The following is a 16,573-nucleotide window of genomic DNA, read 5'->3' as shown; positions in this document are numbered from 1 at the left end:
TGTGTGCCTTACTGTTTGTACAAATCTTTATTTTGTCTCAGCATTATGATTATGAAACGCTACTGATACAATGGATACGACCCCCTTCTTCGCATATCTACAATATATCCCGGTGGATGTAGATATGTTTATTTCTACATTTCTTCTGTAAGTGAAAAAAATAAACTATACACATGAAACTTTCAAATTTGTGTTAAATTACATATTGTAGAGCCTTTAACATCTATTGTTTACATGTGTGCTATGAAAGTGGAATTCAGCAAGAAACAAATCTTTCTATTCGGTGTTCGTTAGACGTCTGAGAGGAGTTCTATCTTTGAGAGACATCGATATATATATCTATCTATCTATCTATATATCTCTCTCTATCTATCTATCGTGCATGTTTTATAAACCAGCATTTGTTCACGATTATGGTAAGAAGTACTTTTATTGTCCATCATATTCAGTCATGTGACGCCCCCTCATGGTGGCAAGTGGATAACACACAGGTACAAAAATACATTTTGCACCCTGGACTGGATTAAGGTTAATGACGTAAGAAACAAAATGAATATTGTTGGCTGTGTGTGTATTGATTCTAGTGCCCTTGTGTCTGGAGTCATTTGTGTGTGCTGCACAGTAGATGTCTCACTTATAGGAAAGTGACCAATCAGCAGACTGAATGTGTACATTTTGATGAGTGCTACCTTCAATACGGACTAATTCCGGCTTGCATTGAATATATTTTCTTTGAAAGCAACATACAGGTCACCTGGTGGGTTTTCTGTGTTTTAATATTTTGACAAACATGTTCTTAAAGAAATTCTTAATCGGCTGAATTTTCTGAACTGTACAAGCAAAACATTGTTACGGGTTTGGAAAAAATATACATGGCAGACCAAACCCATCGGTACTGATGCTAAAAAACAAAAAAAAACAACCGGCCATCTTTCCAGTTCTATTGAAATCACTTCTTCCAACTTTAATAAGGTACCCAAATTACCTGAGATCAGTTTGCATACAAACTAAAACGATTGAAATCAGCCAAAGACGTCTCAGACGTATACTTTAGTGTGTGTTTTAACAACTACATCAACTTAAGGCAGATGGCAATATTTTGAAAAAACACTGTGTATTTCATGTACAAAAATACTTTTTGTGAGCCTCACACACACACACAAAGAATCGTACAACGTATATCAAATACATACATGAGTTACACAGAGCGATCATCGCAATAAAAACCAGCAATGCAGTACGATGCTGTTGCTGTACACAAGACTCAAATGTTAAATCTCATCATGGAAAATTATGCAGATTGTATTTATTAGTGTAAAAAGATTTTGCTGAATTTGGTTTGAAGAGTGAGCCGACACAGATCTGATAGTCCAACAGTAACTGGTGGTTGTATTGTCATAATATGGCATTGTTGGAGCTGGCTGGAAAGTATTTAAAAAAAAAAGAGTGTCACTCCCAACATTATTTTTTTGTGGCAGTTTTAAGTAAAAGCTTTATATTTGGTCCCTAAACTGCTTTCCGCTGATGTCTCTCGGCATCATTAGAAATCCGTTCCCTTATGCGTCCCTTTTTTTAATTCAAATTCTGACTCGCGAAGTGTAAAAAAAAAGAAGTAATTTTTCATCAGGACATGTGAGTTTGTCCTTGCTCTCTATGTAAACAGCTGTGATCATTTCACAGCAGAACACCAAAACAAAATGTTTTCTGCGTCACAGAGACCAAGTCTCTGCTATAAATGGTCAGAAAATCCAAATCTTTGTTTGGTTTTGGGGGGTATGTGCGACTCGACTGCTTTGTATCACTCATGGCGTGATGACAGGAATCATTTTCAGTCCTGGCAGCTGCTGCGATGTTTCTGCTAGATTATGAATAACCTGATACTGTCGATGCACTACTCGTGTGTACGCTTATTTGAGTCAATTTCCACTCGGACGGCAAAAGTGTGACACATATGAATGTGGAAGCCTCTATAAGTCATTTAAATATGGTACAATTTCTGTACTAGTTTAAAAAAAAGATATTAAGATTTTAAAATGAGTTATTGAGACTCATGTATAACAAAGACTGGCCAGCTTTATTCAGTTCCAAAGTGAACATCTACAGTATTGCCCACAAATAACCTCTCGTCTGAGCCTGTACATCTACAAAGTGAAATGTGAAACTCAATCGACTGCCCTGTGGAGATATGTGGTGTATTGCTTATGCCCATGGGCTTTATGCCAAAATGCATTACAGCCTCAGACACTGATCTCATTCCAGTCTCCACAGTTCATCACACAAAGTATCTGTGCGGGAAATGCTGGATGTGTTGTCCATGTCTTACTTCGACGTTCTTCAAGTGACAAGTGGCTATTTGAAGATCATACTGTGTGTACACTTAAGGGGGACAAAAGCATGTTGGAAAGGCAGCTGTGGACTCGAGGATAAATCTCAAAAGCTTCCTGTTTTCTTCCTCTGTCTTTGTGAAACACTTAGGAAGTTTCTTTCTGTGGACCATCCTTACGATTGAGCCGACTGAGACTGACCCTGTGAGGTTTGTGCATGGTCCGTTCCTCCCAGGCCAGTCGACAGGAGACGCTGAGGCCAAGCGCCGGCGTGGTGGTTAGGTGAGCAGCTGCCTGATTTCTCTGTGAACGTAGCAAAGGAAGTCCATGTAGGAAGCTCCCCCGTGCAGGCCTTTATCCTCCACCAGGAACTGACGGAACACCATCTCCGGTTTGTCTTTCTGCCTCACGATATGGAGCTGAGGGGGGAAAACATAAGCAAATTGTGATCGGTTTCCATGAATCTTTCAATACCAGCTGTGCTCCACGTGCACATTGACCTTTGTTTGGGACTATGTTGCTGCTCTGGGTACCTTACCTTCATAGACTTCGGCCGCGCTTCGATCAGGCCGTTGATGATGGATCGGACCTTCTTTGACAATGGGTTGTCCAGTTCTGGCAGCGCACACTGAAAACAACATTCCACGGTTGGTTTAGTCTACAATGAGGGTTAATGAGTCACTGGTACGAGTGCAACATGTTGTCCTTGGCGGTATCAAAGAACATCATGATGTACTGATTGGAGGATGGTAAACAAACAGCCTTGATTCAATGAAGTTGGTACTTTTTACTAGAAATAATAATGCTGCCTACTATTTGCCATCCTTGATTCGTCCTCTTAAGTACCAGTGCCAAATGTTCAAGTGTTTGAGCTCTACCATGACAATACATGTCCATGATTTAACTTTGTGTTGTGATAATGTTGGCTCAGTTTAAACTTGCTGAGTTGATTTTATTTGGATGTAAATCATGGTCGGATGTAAGATTCATTATGAATAAAGTTTTTGAGTTGTGAAGTGTCTCACAAGTGGACTTGTCATTTTGCCCAACCGAACATCCAGACATTCTCCCACATGTAACGTATACAGGCACCAAAAAGGTAAGAAATGTCTCGTCTAATATCTCTTATCTGAAGTAAACTTGTTTTTATTTGGTTTATAAATATGTTGAGGTGGAAATGCGAATAAATCAATTCTGACCACGTGTCCTTGCAGGTGGGCGAGGGAGGGCAGGTTGAAGATGCTCTGGATGAGATCTGGAGGGATCGCTTGGCCCAGCCACAGGAACATGGAGTGGCCGTTCTCCAGCAGGAACATGCCGGCGTCTGTCAGGCGCTCCTCCGAGCAGCGCACCGGAGCAGGCACAGCCTCGGTGCTAACGTCCATGTTGTGCTAAAAACAGCAAATGTATTGGATTAAAACATTGTCTGATATTAGATATATATACACGCTAAATGTACAAATGATTTGCCTCAACAGTGTAATTGATAGTGTTCCACAAAAGATACTGTGCACGGCGTGTATGTAGGTTTTTCCTGTACCAGTGGGGTGAGGCGTGGGTAGAGCAGCAGCCGTGTGTCCTCCACCCCCATGCCCATGATCAACAGCCGTTGATGGGCTCTCTCATCTGTTGAGAGCTCTGTGCTGCCGACCATGGGAGCAGTTTTCATCAGGCTGTTCATGTAGACCGGAAACACCTTCATGGCATCAGGCAGGATCAGCTATATATGGATACAGGCATGAAAACATTACTTTCTGAGAGATGGATGTGTGATAACGGTTGTGGTCACAGATATTAATTGTGTCACATATGTAATGTACATAAGAGTTCTGTTGTGTTCTAAAATCTAAATACAACCAATTTGAATCCAGTTGCTGCCCTGCACTGACCTGGCTGGCGGCGGAGGGGCTGGCACAGTTCTTCCTGTAGCAGGCCAGCATGTGGGCCGTCTGGTTGACCAGGATCTCCCTCACATTCTTCAGGGGCTGGTTCAACATGGCACGGCAAGCTGAGTGGGCATGAGAAAGGGTAAGTTCAAAGACCGGAGAGGAACCAACGGGCCTAACTGGCAGCTTAGGAGGCGTAGTGGAGTAAACCGCAAAGGATGGAAGATGAGGAAAAAAAATCGAGCAGGGGAAGAGAGAGAGAGAGCACAGGGGAGTTGAAGAGTAGACGGACAAATGAAAGAAGGCAACTGAAGGTCGGCAACACAGCTGTACTTAGGGCTCACTATGTGCGAATTACAAAAAGGCTCATTGTCATCTGTACTTCATCTGAAACATGTGGTCCTCATTTCCATGACTCATTCTTCTTTCACCCGTAAGTCTGTGGGTATGAGTAGATTATCGAGTGATGCATGGGGTAAATTCAACAAAGGTACATCAGCAGGCTACGTCTGCACTACATGACACCCTCAAAGAAAGCAAGCCGACTGTCTGGAATGACTGCCTCATGAAATAATTGACTGCTTACAAGCCATGGGAGGAAGAATACATCTTTTCTGCATTTGGCTATAGTGATAAAATGAAGCTGTAAGTGTGGATGAGATGGATAAGTGTCAGTCCAGAGACGTAAACGAGGACAGTCACCTGATTTGGCAAAGAAGTTGATGAGCGAGTCTGTCTCGCAGCTCTTGTACAACTCCGACAACTGCAAGCTGCAGTTCAGACTGAGGTTGTGGACGCGGAGACGTCGCTGGCCATTGATGGTGGTGTACAGCAAGGCACACTGGGAAACGGAGTCCAAACATTAGTTTTGACCAAAGCGTGGGCATTTATCTCCTGACCAAACGGCAAACATGTGGGGGTTTTAAAAAAAGACACCTACCTGCATGAGAGCCCCAGTCTCCTCACTGAGCGTGTCGTCGTGCTTGAACTCTACGGTCAGTGCCTTATCACAATCCACAGCTGCCATCTCGATATCTGTGGTGTTGTTCATATGGACGGCACCGAAGAACTCTGTGGCTCTGAAACCTGAGGGCAGACATGCACAGTAGTGCAGATGACTGAGAGGAAACTCTCGCTGATACATTGGCACATACCAAATGCAAAGTCTCTGAAGACTATTCCTGACCTGTACTGGTACGAACACGCATGATGGCATCAAATCCGATGCTCTTCTGCACGTCTTTTCTGAGGTCTCTCAGGAAATGCTCGCCGTCAGTCTCCACCTGGCAACATCGAGTATATTTGAGTCAGCAGCAAATCTTAGTAATGGTTTTAACCAGCAGATGGCAGTAATGTCACAGAATTGGTCCCACGCCAATGACAATAAGCCTTGGACTCATTTTGTCTCATACAGAGAGATGATTGACTGAAATGTCGGCTTGGGCCAAAATGAACAACAAAGTGTTTCTACCACACTTAATTACTTTCTTTTTAATGGTAATAAAATGCTGTACTGTTTTGTGTTAACCGGCTACATTGTACTGTCATTATAAACCTATTTATTATAGATATTGTCGGTCTGTGTTAAATTACATTGTACTGCCTTTGTATGTGGCGTGTTTGTACAGTTTGAGGGAGTCCTTTCCCACGCTTGTTGCACCATTCCTATGGGACGGGTCAATAATACGCTGTGGGTACTGCACCAGATATATGAGGCTTTATATGAAGTGTTGCATCACTGTGGCTTGCTTGCAGCATCTTTGCATGTGTTTTCAGTGGCCTGAACAAACTGTAAACGGGTGTGCTTGCCTGGAAGTTGTTGTACTTGTAGACGGAGCCTCCGGTGTGCGAGGGCACATCTGCCATGGTTGCAATGTCCATGTACTGGCTTGGAAAGAGGAAGAGATCCACACAGCAGCCCTGTGCCACACACTCCTTCGACAGCTGCTCATACACTCCTTTCTGAGGCTGGAACAGGGTCTAAGAAGAAAAAACAGAATTTATTTTTGGACAAGTCTCCACTCATGCAGGTGAGTTTCTATGCTTACTGCAATTAAGCCCGACACTTTTACTCAATCATAAACTGCCAGCAGTCTGTATTTGGTGTTTAGAATAAGTTGTAAAATACAAGCGACTCACTTTCTCTTTGTCGGTGTTGACCAGCTTTTTGTCATCCCTGTTCTTCAGCTTGCCAGGAGCCTCAGCAGTGGGCATGGAGGACTGGAAGATGAAGAGCTTTCCGCCACATTCTGCTGCCTGGAGGGGAGAGAATAACGGATAAGATCTCCAACAGAATATCACAAGAAGGTGTGTAGTGTGTTCTTTACAATGACACCACAAGTTCACAAGGTGCAAGATTCCACTTCTGCAGAGGATTAGATTCTAATAATAATAATAATAAAACTTTATTTTTAAGAGAGATTGCAAAAGAAACTGACGACTGAAAGATAAAGACGTCAGCAATACCCAAACTCTTTGCAGTTTGCTGTTGTGTATTGCCACAGCTGCTTCCAATTGAAAGCTGTGTGAACTTGTCCTTGACTGCGCGCCAAAACAATGACCTCATATTACTGGGAACGTTTGTTGGACTTGAAAGTAAACACAAACATATCGGGAATAAAAAAAAAACATGTTTTTGGAATCCATCAGTATAGGGATGAAATTTACCAAAAGATACAGAGGACCAGCTCATCAAATGTGGCCTGTTAATTAAATAGGAAGCTAATGACGTACGATCTTTCCCTTCCCACGCCCAATAGTCTCTATGCAAAGCTAGAACAGCCAGGCATGACTCGGGGAGGTTCCAGCAGGCCCCTGGCCTCCCACTTCATGTTGACAGATGTCACACTGCGGCTAACCTTAAATGCCTCCACGCCGGCCTGGATGACGGGAACAAAGACCGTTTCACTCTCGTTGGTGTCTGCAAACATATCAGGGATTTGGTCCAGGAGGCTGGAGAGGAGAGGGGACAGGATTAGGCTTTGGGCATAATTGACATGTCACATTGTTCTCACTGCCTGGTCGAATGACGCGTGTCGCATCTCACTTGTAGATCACGGCCCTCGAGTCCTGATAGTTGACGAGGAAGCCATCGAGCAGCGGGACAAACATCTCCGCTGTGTCTGAAACCACCATCATCTGGGGCTGGGCCAAAGCGCTCTTCACGTTGTAGAAGTGGAGGACCTTGTTGTAGGTGACAAAGCCAACCTTAATGGCGGAGCTCTCCATACCTTCCTCACTGTGAGAGAGAGAGAGAGAGAACAGGCCTCGGTAAATTCCTGGATGTTTCTAGTAAGTCAGTTGAAATGGGATTAACAATGGCTGCATGTGTGCAGCTGTCATGTCTACAACAATCAAATGACTTCTTTTAATAAGAGGGTAATACTTTGTTTGGCATGTCTGTATTTTCCGAATAAATTCCTCAGAGGTTTTCTGGAAAGCATTAAGTTACATGTTGGCAATACTTACAGGGAGCATATACTCTTCTTTGACAGAACTGCACAGTTGAAAATAAAGTTCCTATTAATTTATTACTGCAAACTTGAAACCCCCCGACATCCATCAGAACATTCTGAATTGGGACGTGGTCGCTATCTTAAAACCAAAACCACATATCAAAACCTTTCACCATCGCAGTAATTTAAAAGCATTCTTTCATGACACTGCCAACTGCAGTTTGTAATTCCCTCTTCTTAAATCATGCCGACACACTGAGGAACATGTAGTGTGGCTTGAAACAGTTGCTGCACAAGTAAATACGCCACTGGTCACCCGTGAGCCCACAGCTTCTCTGTGAGCGGAGGTCACAGGTGCTGTTGGAAAGAGAACGATTCAGATTGGATGAATTTATTTCTCCACCAGACAGTGATTTAAAAACTACCAGTGACGATGATTTAAAAAAAAAAAAAAAAAAGAAATCTACGGTACGTCCACATCTGCATTTACTTAAACCGGGCTCCAGCTTATCTTGAGTGAACTAAACACATTTGGCAAATACTGCAGAATAACATGAAAATGCTGTATTTAATGCCGAGTGAAGTCAAGGAGGCTTATCTGGAGTACCCTTCTATTTAGGGTTTTAGGGATGATGTCATGGCAGCAGACACATGTGAATGTATTGCTTTTGGCACTGATGACGCAGAGAAAAGAGAAGTTATTTCAGGAGTAACCAGGTGACGTGCATCATCCTATCCTCGGTGTAGAAGCAGACGATGCATGTTACATTCCTACCTGTACTGTGTGACCGTGTTTGTGTACCATGTACCTGGGCAGGTTCTCCAGTAGAGTCTTCAGCTCATCACATATCAGTTTGACCAGTCCGCTTTTAACGTTGCTGTAGGACACGTCGATCATAAAGACGTAGGCAGGAGGATTCGGAGGCTTGTTGTTCTGTGCGAGAAGAAGGCAGCAGGAGAAATGAATGAAATCTTCTCACGCTAACATGGCACAATAGGCATGCAGCATAAAATGCCCCGATTTAGAAAAGTAAATGAAGAAAAATGTTCTTAAGCTCCTGAATAAACTAAAAAATATTCCTCTTTTCAGTCCGGTACCTTCTGATTTAAGGTCTTACTCATATACCATATCAACAGAGGCCCTGAACCTGGGACCTGCCAGTCAGCCTTCCCCCTCCCGTTTCTGTTATTAGTTCTCAAATATTAGAGATTTAGTTGCCGTTGGTGCTTGCTTATAACTTTGGAGTAGCGGTGAGGAGACCAAGACAGTTATAAACTCCTGAATGGAAGGCAATGAAAGTGTGTGCGAGTGGGGGGGACTGTCGGTAAGACATTGTTACATTTCCACAGTAACTACCTTGCAGGCTTTTGTTTAAGAGCTGCCCTGCAGAGGCTGTTTATAAGTCTTAATAAACAGAGCAAAAGTAGGCCAGTGAAGTGACTCAGCTTTGCCAGCTCACTCTGTTGTTCTCAACAGCCACAGCCTCCATGGGGATGTGAACTTGATTGGCATTGCTGTCTTTCAATTGTTTGCGAAACAACTTGAGTTGCACACTGTCACGTCATCAGTTTTGATAAGCAGCTCAATGATGAATAATGTAGAGTGCCAAAAGGTCCCTCAGAAACGTCAATAATGCAATTCTGTGGATACAGGACCATAGGAAACTGACTTTAATGCATTATCTCTGCATTAAAGTCTGCTTTACACCAGCATACAATCCATGAATTCAAGGGCTTGTCTCTATTGATGAACTGAACCCACTCTGCATGGTGTGCATTGGACAGGAGTTGATAGATCTTTGGTAGTTTTCCTGTACCTTGCAGTAGTCCAGGGTAGCTACAAACTCGTAGGATCCCAGGGACAGCTCGGGCCTCTCGTAGAAGTCCACCCTCCGGCCCACGTGGTCCAGATGTTGGAAATAGAAGACCGGCACTACGGTAACACAAAGCAATATGATTGAGTGTAGACCTATTGATAGTTTAACATTCACCTGTTTTCATTTTCTTTCAAGTACATTGAAGGCTGCTCAACATGTTCTGCATTGTACTCTACCTTCATTGACGCAGTTGCAGAAACCGCACTGGTAGCGACGCCCCCCATCAATGAACTGCATGTAGGGACACATGTAGGCCTTGCATCGATTGCAGCGGATTGGGCCCGTCTCACCGTGGTTCACAACATAGAGAGGCGTCTATACAGGGACACAAAAAGACATTATGGTCAACAGCTAGCCCTTGCGTTCAAAATCTTTGCCTTAAAAGGGCGATGTTTAAGTAATGCAGAATTTACTGTATTTAGATCATACTCGTACACCTGCTGGACAGTACACCAATGCAAATTCTGATCTGTCTGTGATTCCATGGCAGCCAAACGATACACATTGCACTTTCATAGACAGAACATTTGTCTCACAAGGAATGTAAAGGCTCAGCATGAAGCTGTTTACTATACATCCCACAGCACTGTTACCGTGCATCATATGCAGCCTGCAGATGGAAACTGTCTCATCGCTATTTATTAAAGACTCCCGGCAGGCTAAATTGAAAACGTTTGCTTCAAAATGAACTCGACGACCATAAAACACATGCAAACAAGGGAGCAAGTAGGTGTATTATTAGACTGTATACTTCAAGGTGGAGAGCAGAAGTGTTTACATTGTCTTGGAGCTGTTTAGTGCCGAGAACAAAACCTGTGGATGACAGAACAATGCAAACAGCTTCCAAGTGCAACAGCATGCCCTTTTGAGTACTGTACAAACTCAGATGCATTGATTAAGGTTTACTATTGTAATGGAATTGAAGTGTGAATATGCTCCATGTTGAACTCGATTTAAAACAACCAGAGTGCGAAATACTCAGATTGTTTTACATCTTGTCCCTGCAGATCTGACATTGGCTAATTAGCCTAAAGCCAGATGAGAGAACGCTAACATTGCCTAAAAAGGCCAACGGACGGCTGGGACGAGGCCAGTGGAGGAGGAAAATATCTTCGGCAGGATTGTTGGACCACATATGATCCAAAAAGAGGCCATTCACAGGACAACTTGACTCGTGTAGTACACAGAGACATCTTATCAAGACTATTCGGTGCGTGCGGACTCTAAAGTAGCTTTCATTTGTTTTAAATCTTTTAGAAATAAATCGTAGATGTCCTGAATTCTCTATCCTACAAGTAAATACCATAGATGGAATTCGTAAACAAAACCATGCATCTCAATTGTGGCCTTAACTTGCTAAGAATGTAACATAGATCTAAAAACCTCCACCAGAAATGCAATTATCATGTGTTCCTACTACAGAAAAACACAGTCTCCCACAAGTGTTCCTGTAAGTGTCATTAGTCATTCTTGAAATGAAGTACACAGCATTTAGAAAACACATTGCACTCTGGGGATAGAATTGCTTTGGTGTGGGATGAATTGTGTTGTATGCAATGTTTCCTATTTATAGAATTTCGGGCCAGCAAAGAAGATTATTTTGTGTTGTAGGAGTTTTATTCCTTCTGAAAAGTCTGTATGGAAGGTACAGACTGATTGAACGTATGTGTGATGCATCAATGTGTCAACATACAGAGTGGGGAATCTATCAACAAAACTCTGGACACAGTGCTGTGTCACAGCCTACTCAAGTGATGGCTGCTTCCCAAAATAAATTCTCAATCTGTGTGAGACACTGGTGTCGATGAGCATGCATCATTCCCTGCAAGAGTTTGACTCACAGCCCACCTGAAAACATGCTTCGTCACAGCAAAGCCACAACAAATGTATTCAGTATTCCTCTCTTTTTTTGTTTGTTTTATCTTAGCAGGTGATTATGCATTGTTCATGTTATTTTTAGATGGAGCAACTGGCTTTGTTATCGATGAACCATGACTTACCTCGTTCTTTGGCAAATTGGCAAAGGGTTTTATGATGCAGGCCAGGGGCACTTGGCACTGTTTGGCCAGATCGGCAGTGCAGGGCAGGGAGTAGGTGGTGCAGCGCATGAACCTGGGACTGGCATTGCCTGGGATTAGCAAACAGAAGGCTCAATGACGTCAATGTTGTGACAGAGCACATTTCTGTTACCGTTGTTAGAAGTGTGGACTGTAAGTCTCCATGTTACGATGACCAGAAAGAGTCAATGTCTCAAAGAAATATCTACATTTTAAGCAAACGCCTGTGAATTATTAAGTGCATACCAAAAATGACAGACAAGTTACTGAACTCGATATGCACAACAAGTATACATGCTGTAGACTTATGTAGAAATTGTAGGAAAACTTGAAAAAAAAAAAGTTTTAATAGTTATAGTTGGATGCTCACCTACATTTGCTAAAAAATGGCATCTACTACAAATGGTGTGTGTGATTGGAGAGAGGTTTAAATGTCATGAGGAGTTACCTTGGTCCTGTACTGTGAAGTCGGTGGTGACCAGAGGCGGAACCTGTCCTCTGACGTTTGTGCTGTAGACTTGTCCCCCTCGTTTTACTTGGTCATCCTCGATGACTTGAGTCTAAAGCAGACAAGTTATGCATTTCAGCACAATCAAAAAGAGAACACGCACAAGCCAAACGCCTTTTGAAGAATTAATAAGCTGACAGAAAGCCAAGACAGAAATGTGGTATGTTGGTGGTATGCGGTCTCAGGAGGATTAGCCGTCTACTCACTATGCTGGGGATAGAGTCAGGGTCCAGTTTCTTTTGAGGTGGTCCTGCCAGTCCGCCTGGTGCGCCAGGGAAGCCCCCTGGCATGCCTGCTTGGGGCCCAGTCATGAGTCCCCCAAACTGACCTATACGTTAAAATCGGATATATTGGCTGTTAATAATATTTATTGGGTACATTGTAGAATTGTGTGCAGCAGAGCTCTGTTTTGTTTGACTAAATGTAGGCTGTAGAAAAAGTTCTATCCTGACTGGCCAGTAAGTAACACAATCTTACGTAAAAAGAAAACGTAATATCCCTTGAAAAATGATTCTCTTTTTACTGGTGTGATGTCTTCTTTTTTTTTTGCTTCACTATGTCACGGTTACCTGCTTGCTGTGGGTATCCTGGTGGACCAGCAGCTCCGGGACCAGGCTGCTGGAAAGCTCCTGGACCAGGCTGCTGGAAAGCTCCTGGACCAGGCTGCTGGAAAGCTCCGGGACCAGGCTGCTGGAAAGCTCCGGGACCCGGCTGCTGGAAAGCTCCGGGACCAGGCTGCTGGAAAGCTCCGGGACCAGCCTGCTGGAAACCTCCGGGGCCTGAAGGAGGTGGCCCGGGGAAGGGTCTACCCATGGCTGCCATTGGAGGGCCTGCCATCTGTTGACCTGCCATCTGTTGACCTGCCATCTGTTGACCTGCCATCTGTTGACCTGCCATCGGTGGACCTGCCATCGGCATGCTTGCTGGGGGTGACTGTGGTGGAGACATGTGGGGTGACTGTGGGCCTGGAGGCATCTGTGGCTGGCCCATTCCTGGAGGAAGGGAAGTTTGGAAAGGCTGCTGGGCTACAGAGCTTGTTGGAGGAGGTGGGCTCTGCATGGGACCTGGGGCTACACAATCATGAAGTGAAATGAAGAAATCTGGTGAGGTCATTCTTGCTGTCATTTTTCAAATCCATTGTCTGTCAACTCAAATACTATCATCAGATTTTTAAAAATAGTTACTTGGGCTCTATTTTTCTTTTTCTCTGTATGCCACACAATGCTGTAACAAGTATAAATCAGTAAATAGAAAACTTACCATAGTTGCCCAAGTTCATGGAACTCATCTGATTGGTGAGCTGCTGTGCTGGAGGCGGGGCCATAGAAGCCATGCTGTTGTATGGGGACTGTAGAGGTTGTCCATAAGCAGAAGCAGCTGGTGGAGCAGGGTATCTGAGGAATATAAGGAGCCTTAATATAAAGCAGGTACAGTGTGGTCTTACGATGTGCTTAATACTTGAACCTGTTTTTAAACATGCAGCATGTCATTTTGATAACATCGTCCAATTAGATCCGTTTCTAATCCTTGCTGATTGGAATAAAAAACGTTTTACTTGGACAATTATATAGTTTAACAATAAGAACAAAAATTGTGGCCTCTTATGGTTCATCAACTGCAGACATCTATTTCAACTGCAATACTTGCACATTCATACTCTCCATTCATACTTTCAGAGAGGAAGTTTGACGTGGCACTCTACATCCAAGCTGTCCAAACAGTTGCTGTTTCGTGAAAATGTTTACCTTTGTGGATGTGCGCCATTCTGCTGGACATTTGGATTGTACTGATTGGACGCTGGAGGTGTAGGCATACCGGCAGCAGAGGAAACTGGTGATTTCATCATACCTGTGGTGAGTAACGGACACAGTGTGTGCAGAATATTTGCATAGTCTTCACAGACTCAAGTATATTCCGGTGAAATACAGCTCGCCAAATAATCTGAACACGACTTATTTTGTGTCTAGACTTTTGAAACTGTCAATATGTAAGTGAGAACAGGGTCAGATTTTGGTCATCAATGCGGGTGATCATTTAATTCCAGTGATGTCCATCGTGTCTACTGTGATCGCAGTGGCAACGTTGTTGCCAAGAAAGCATGACAGCTTCTTTGATGTCGTCTTGACCTTCCATTCTAAAGATGTCAGTAGTTCGACTGAGATTTTAGGAAGTTGTTTGGACTTTAATCACGAATTAGTACAATTCAAAAATGATTGAGCTGATCATGCTCGGTCACAAGATTAAGCTTGTTGAATGAAAGCCTACCAACCATGTTATTTCAGAGTCTTTTACCTGCTGGTGGAGTGGCGAATGCCTGAGGCGGTCCACCATAGTGCCCATAGAGGGGCTGTGCAGGACCAGCTCCAAATCCACCTTGGTAGCCCCCCATCCCTGGCTGGGCCTGGGAGTACGGGGGTGCGGCAACATAACCCTGTTGACTCATTTTGATGGGATTTCACTGCCTTTTCATGCCAGGATGAATGAGTTTTGACAACCTGTTGAGTTGAAAGAGTGACATTTGAAAGTTAAGCATTTTTATTTAGTCTGTAATGTGTTCAAAACAAATTCATAAATCTAGCATATGTACAAGGCCACACACACCAACAACTGATATTTGACCTCGTCCAATCACCGACACTCATGTAACATGGACCTTTGACATTGGTTGCTGAGAGATAAGGCAGGCATATCCTTGCCAATGTTATCTTCAAGTGACGACATGAGTCAGTTTTTATGTTCTCTCACATTTGCACAATTCCGGAAATATGAATACCCGTACAGGCCTGTAATTAAGGCCATTTAAATACACTTTTTTTAAATACACTTTTTAAGTTCTTAAAGCAATGGGCCTGCCCCGTGGACTTCTTCAGGGTGACAAACCTTTTAAAACAAGTTGAACTTCGGCACAGCTGGTGTCAACAAAAATATCAGCTGCGTAACGACAACTCCATGAAAGCCCTTTACTACTACATAATAAACCATTCAACTCCAATTCATTCACAAAGAGCAATACATAACCGTGGTAAATTGTTCACTCGATACCTCATCGTGTCTGCCACCTCCTGAGAATTGCCACGTCAAAGACCGTTATGATAGCTAATGAGTTGAGCATCCCTGCCTTCTTTCATTTCACACCCCGGATGAACGGACACGCATGTTTATCCTCCATCTTAACGTTAGTACCGTATGACTGACAGCTTAACACCGTGTGGAAAGAGCACAGTGACGTGACAGCACCTCAGCCAAGTGTTGATTAACGTCACATGTTGACAGAAAACATCTTACTAGCTACGCGGAAATTACCACAAACTTTTCCTTTGCACAGGGTTTATTCCAACCATAAATGCCTTCAAATTAACAAACACGGGAGACAGAATGACACATTTGTATTGGCTGTATGTGTATACATTGTCGTAATAGTATTTACCTGGATATTGGGCAGAGTCCTCTTCAACGCCTATTGCCCTCAGTGGATGTAGAGTGCCACGTCAAACTCCACCAAAGCACCGGTCGCTACGTTGTTAATGCGACGGAAAAAGCATCAAGGAGGAAAAGACACGGTTTCCGGTTATACATTTCAAAATAAAATCATTAACGACAAATACTAGTTATTATACGATATGAATGACACAAACGCACTACTTGTTTCTACATATACTGATTTTACAGCACATCGCCACACATTATACGTTCTGTTTACCTATATATTTGTTTTGAAACGTCACATAGTGCTTTTATGCTGAAGAGTAAACAGTTGAACTTCTGACTGTGGTCGATGTGTTTTTAGCTAACTTTGAGAGGGCCGTGTGGCTGTCGTGTCTGGCGCTGTGCGCATGCGTGAAAGAGAGGGAACCCATACACGTCAGCACAGTTTATGGATGTGATGTGGACCTGTGAGGTTCATATGCTGTAATATCCTTCATCATTGTCTGAACACTGAGCACAACAGCTTTCAGTCTGAGATGATAAAAGATACACTCTAGCGTGACTAGATTTAACATATGGATGATATCAGAAGGAAATGTTTTCCTTGGGGTTGACACAAACTGTGAAAATGTACACTCCACGTTTACAGACAAATCATAAAGATTTTTTTTTTAAATTAAATGATAGGCACGCCTCTATATCTATACATTTGTATTGCAGCCTTTGACACGTTTATCCGATAGTGTGAGTGAAGTGATGTTATTGCAGATTATGGCCAAAATAAACAAACAAAGATGAAAAAGGCATGCCATCCTTTCTTCTACAATAGCCTGATAATAAGATGCGATCTCACAATTATGTATTAATACACAATATCATCATCATATTTGTATAATAGGTCATTAAAGACTGTATGTGGTTTATTCTTTGGATTAAAATGCGTTTTAGGGTTGCTTTCTGCAGACGTTAACCTGTATTGTTTTGAAAGTAGATCATGTAGCTGTTGTCCCATGTTTATTGGGATACCAATGCTCGAGTAT

At 43.0% G+C, this 16,573-nt stretch overlaps 1 protein-coding gene across 2 annotated transcripts; it reads right to left on the bottom strand.

The window, feature by feature from the left end:
• Positions 1 to 435: 435 nt before the first annotated feature.
• Positions 436 to 15,605, bottom strand: sec24d (SEC24 homolog D, COPII coat complex component). Of its 2 annotated transcripts, none has more exons than XM_079295207.1 (23): positions 15,535 to 15,605; positions 14,400 to 14,602; positions 13,853 to 13,955; positions 13,368 to 13,501; positions 12,677 to 13,177; positions 12,314 to 12,435; positions 12,048 to 12,159; positions 11,543 to 11,670; positions 9,719 to 9,857; positions 9,483 to 9,598; positions 8,475 to 8,599; positions 7,257 to 7,448; positions 7,069 to 7,162; positions 6,350 to 6,466; positions 6,020 to 6,190; positions 5,397 to 5,493; positions 5,151 to 5,296; positions 4,913 to 5,051; positions 4,214 to 4,332; positions 3,865 to 4,044; positions 3,524 to 3,715; positions 2,863 to 2,952; positions 436 to 2,743 (listed from the first exon to the last, which is right to left on the bottom strand). In XM_079295207.1, the coding sequence occupies exons 2-23, from the start codon at positions 14,548 to 14,550 to the stop codon at positions 2,603 to 2,605; spliced, it is 3,309 nt and encodes a 1,102-aa protein (XP_079151333.1). In that variant the 5' UTR covers positions 14,551 to 14,602; positions 15,535 to 15,605; the 3' UTR covers positions 436 to 2,602. The 2 variants fall into 2 exon arrangements, with proteins under 2 accessions (XP_079151333.1, XP_079151334.1); XM_079295208.1 differs by having other exon boundaries at positions 12,314 to 12,399.
• Between the last annotated feature and the right edge of the window lie 968 nt (positions 15,606 to 16,573).

Source organism: Melanostigma gelatinosum (assembly GCF_949748355.1).
Source record: "Melanostigma gelatinosum genome assembly, chromosome: 23".
NCBI lineage: Eukaryota > Metazoa > Chordata > Actinopteri > Perciformes > Zoarcidae > Melanostigma > Melanostigma gelatinosum.
The sequence above is the reverse complement of the archived record's forward strand: the minus strand, read 5'-3'. Positions and strand labels throughout refer to the sequence as shown.

Bases quoted from the DNA above. Each gene is read 5' to 3' on its own strand.
- sec24d (XM_079295207.1), bottom strand. From the start codon at position 14,550: ATGAGTCAACAGGGTTATGTTGCCGCACCCCCGTACTCCCAGGCCCAG. The intron at 12,160-12,313 runs GTGAGTAGACGG...TGTCTGCTTTAG, and splicing joins CTGACTCTATCCCCAGCATA to ACTCAAGTCATCGAGGATGA. The intron at 7,449-8,474 runs GTACATGGTACA...TCTCTCTCACAG, and splicing joins CTACTGGAGAACCTGCCCAG to TGAGGAAGGTATGGAGAGCT.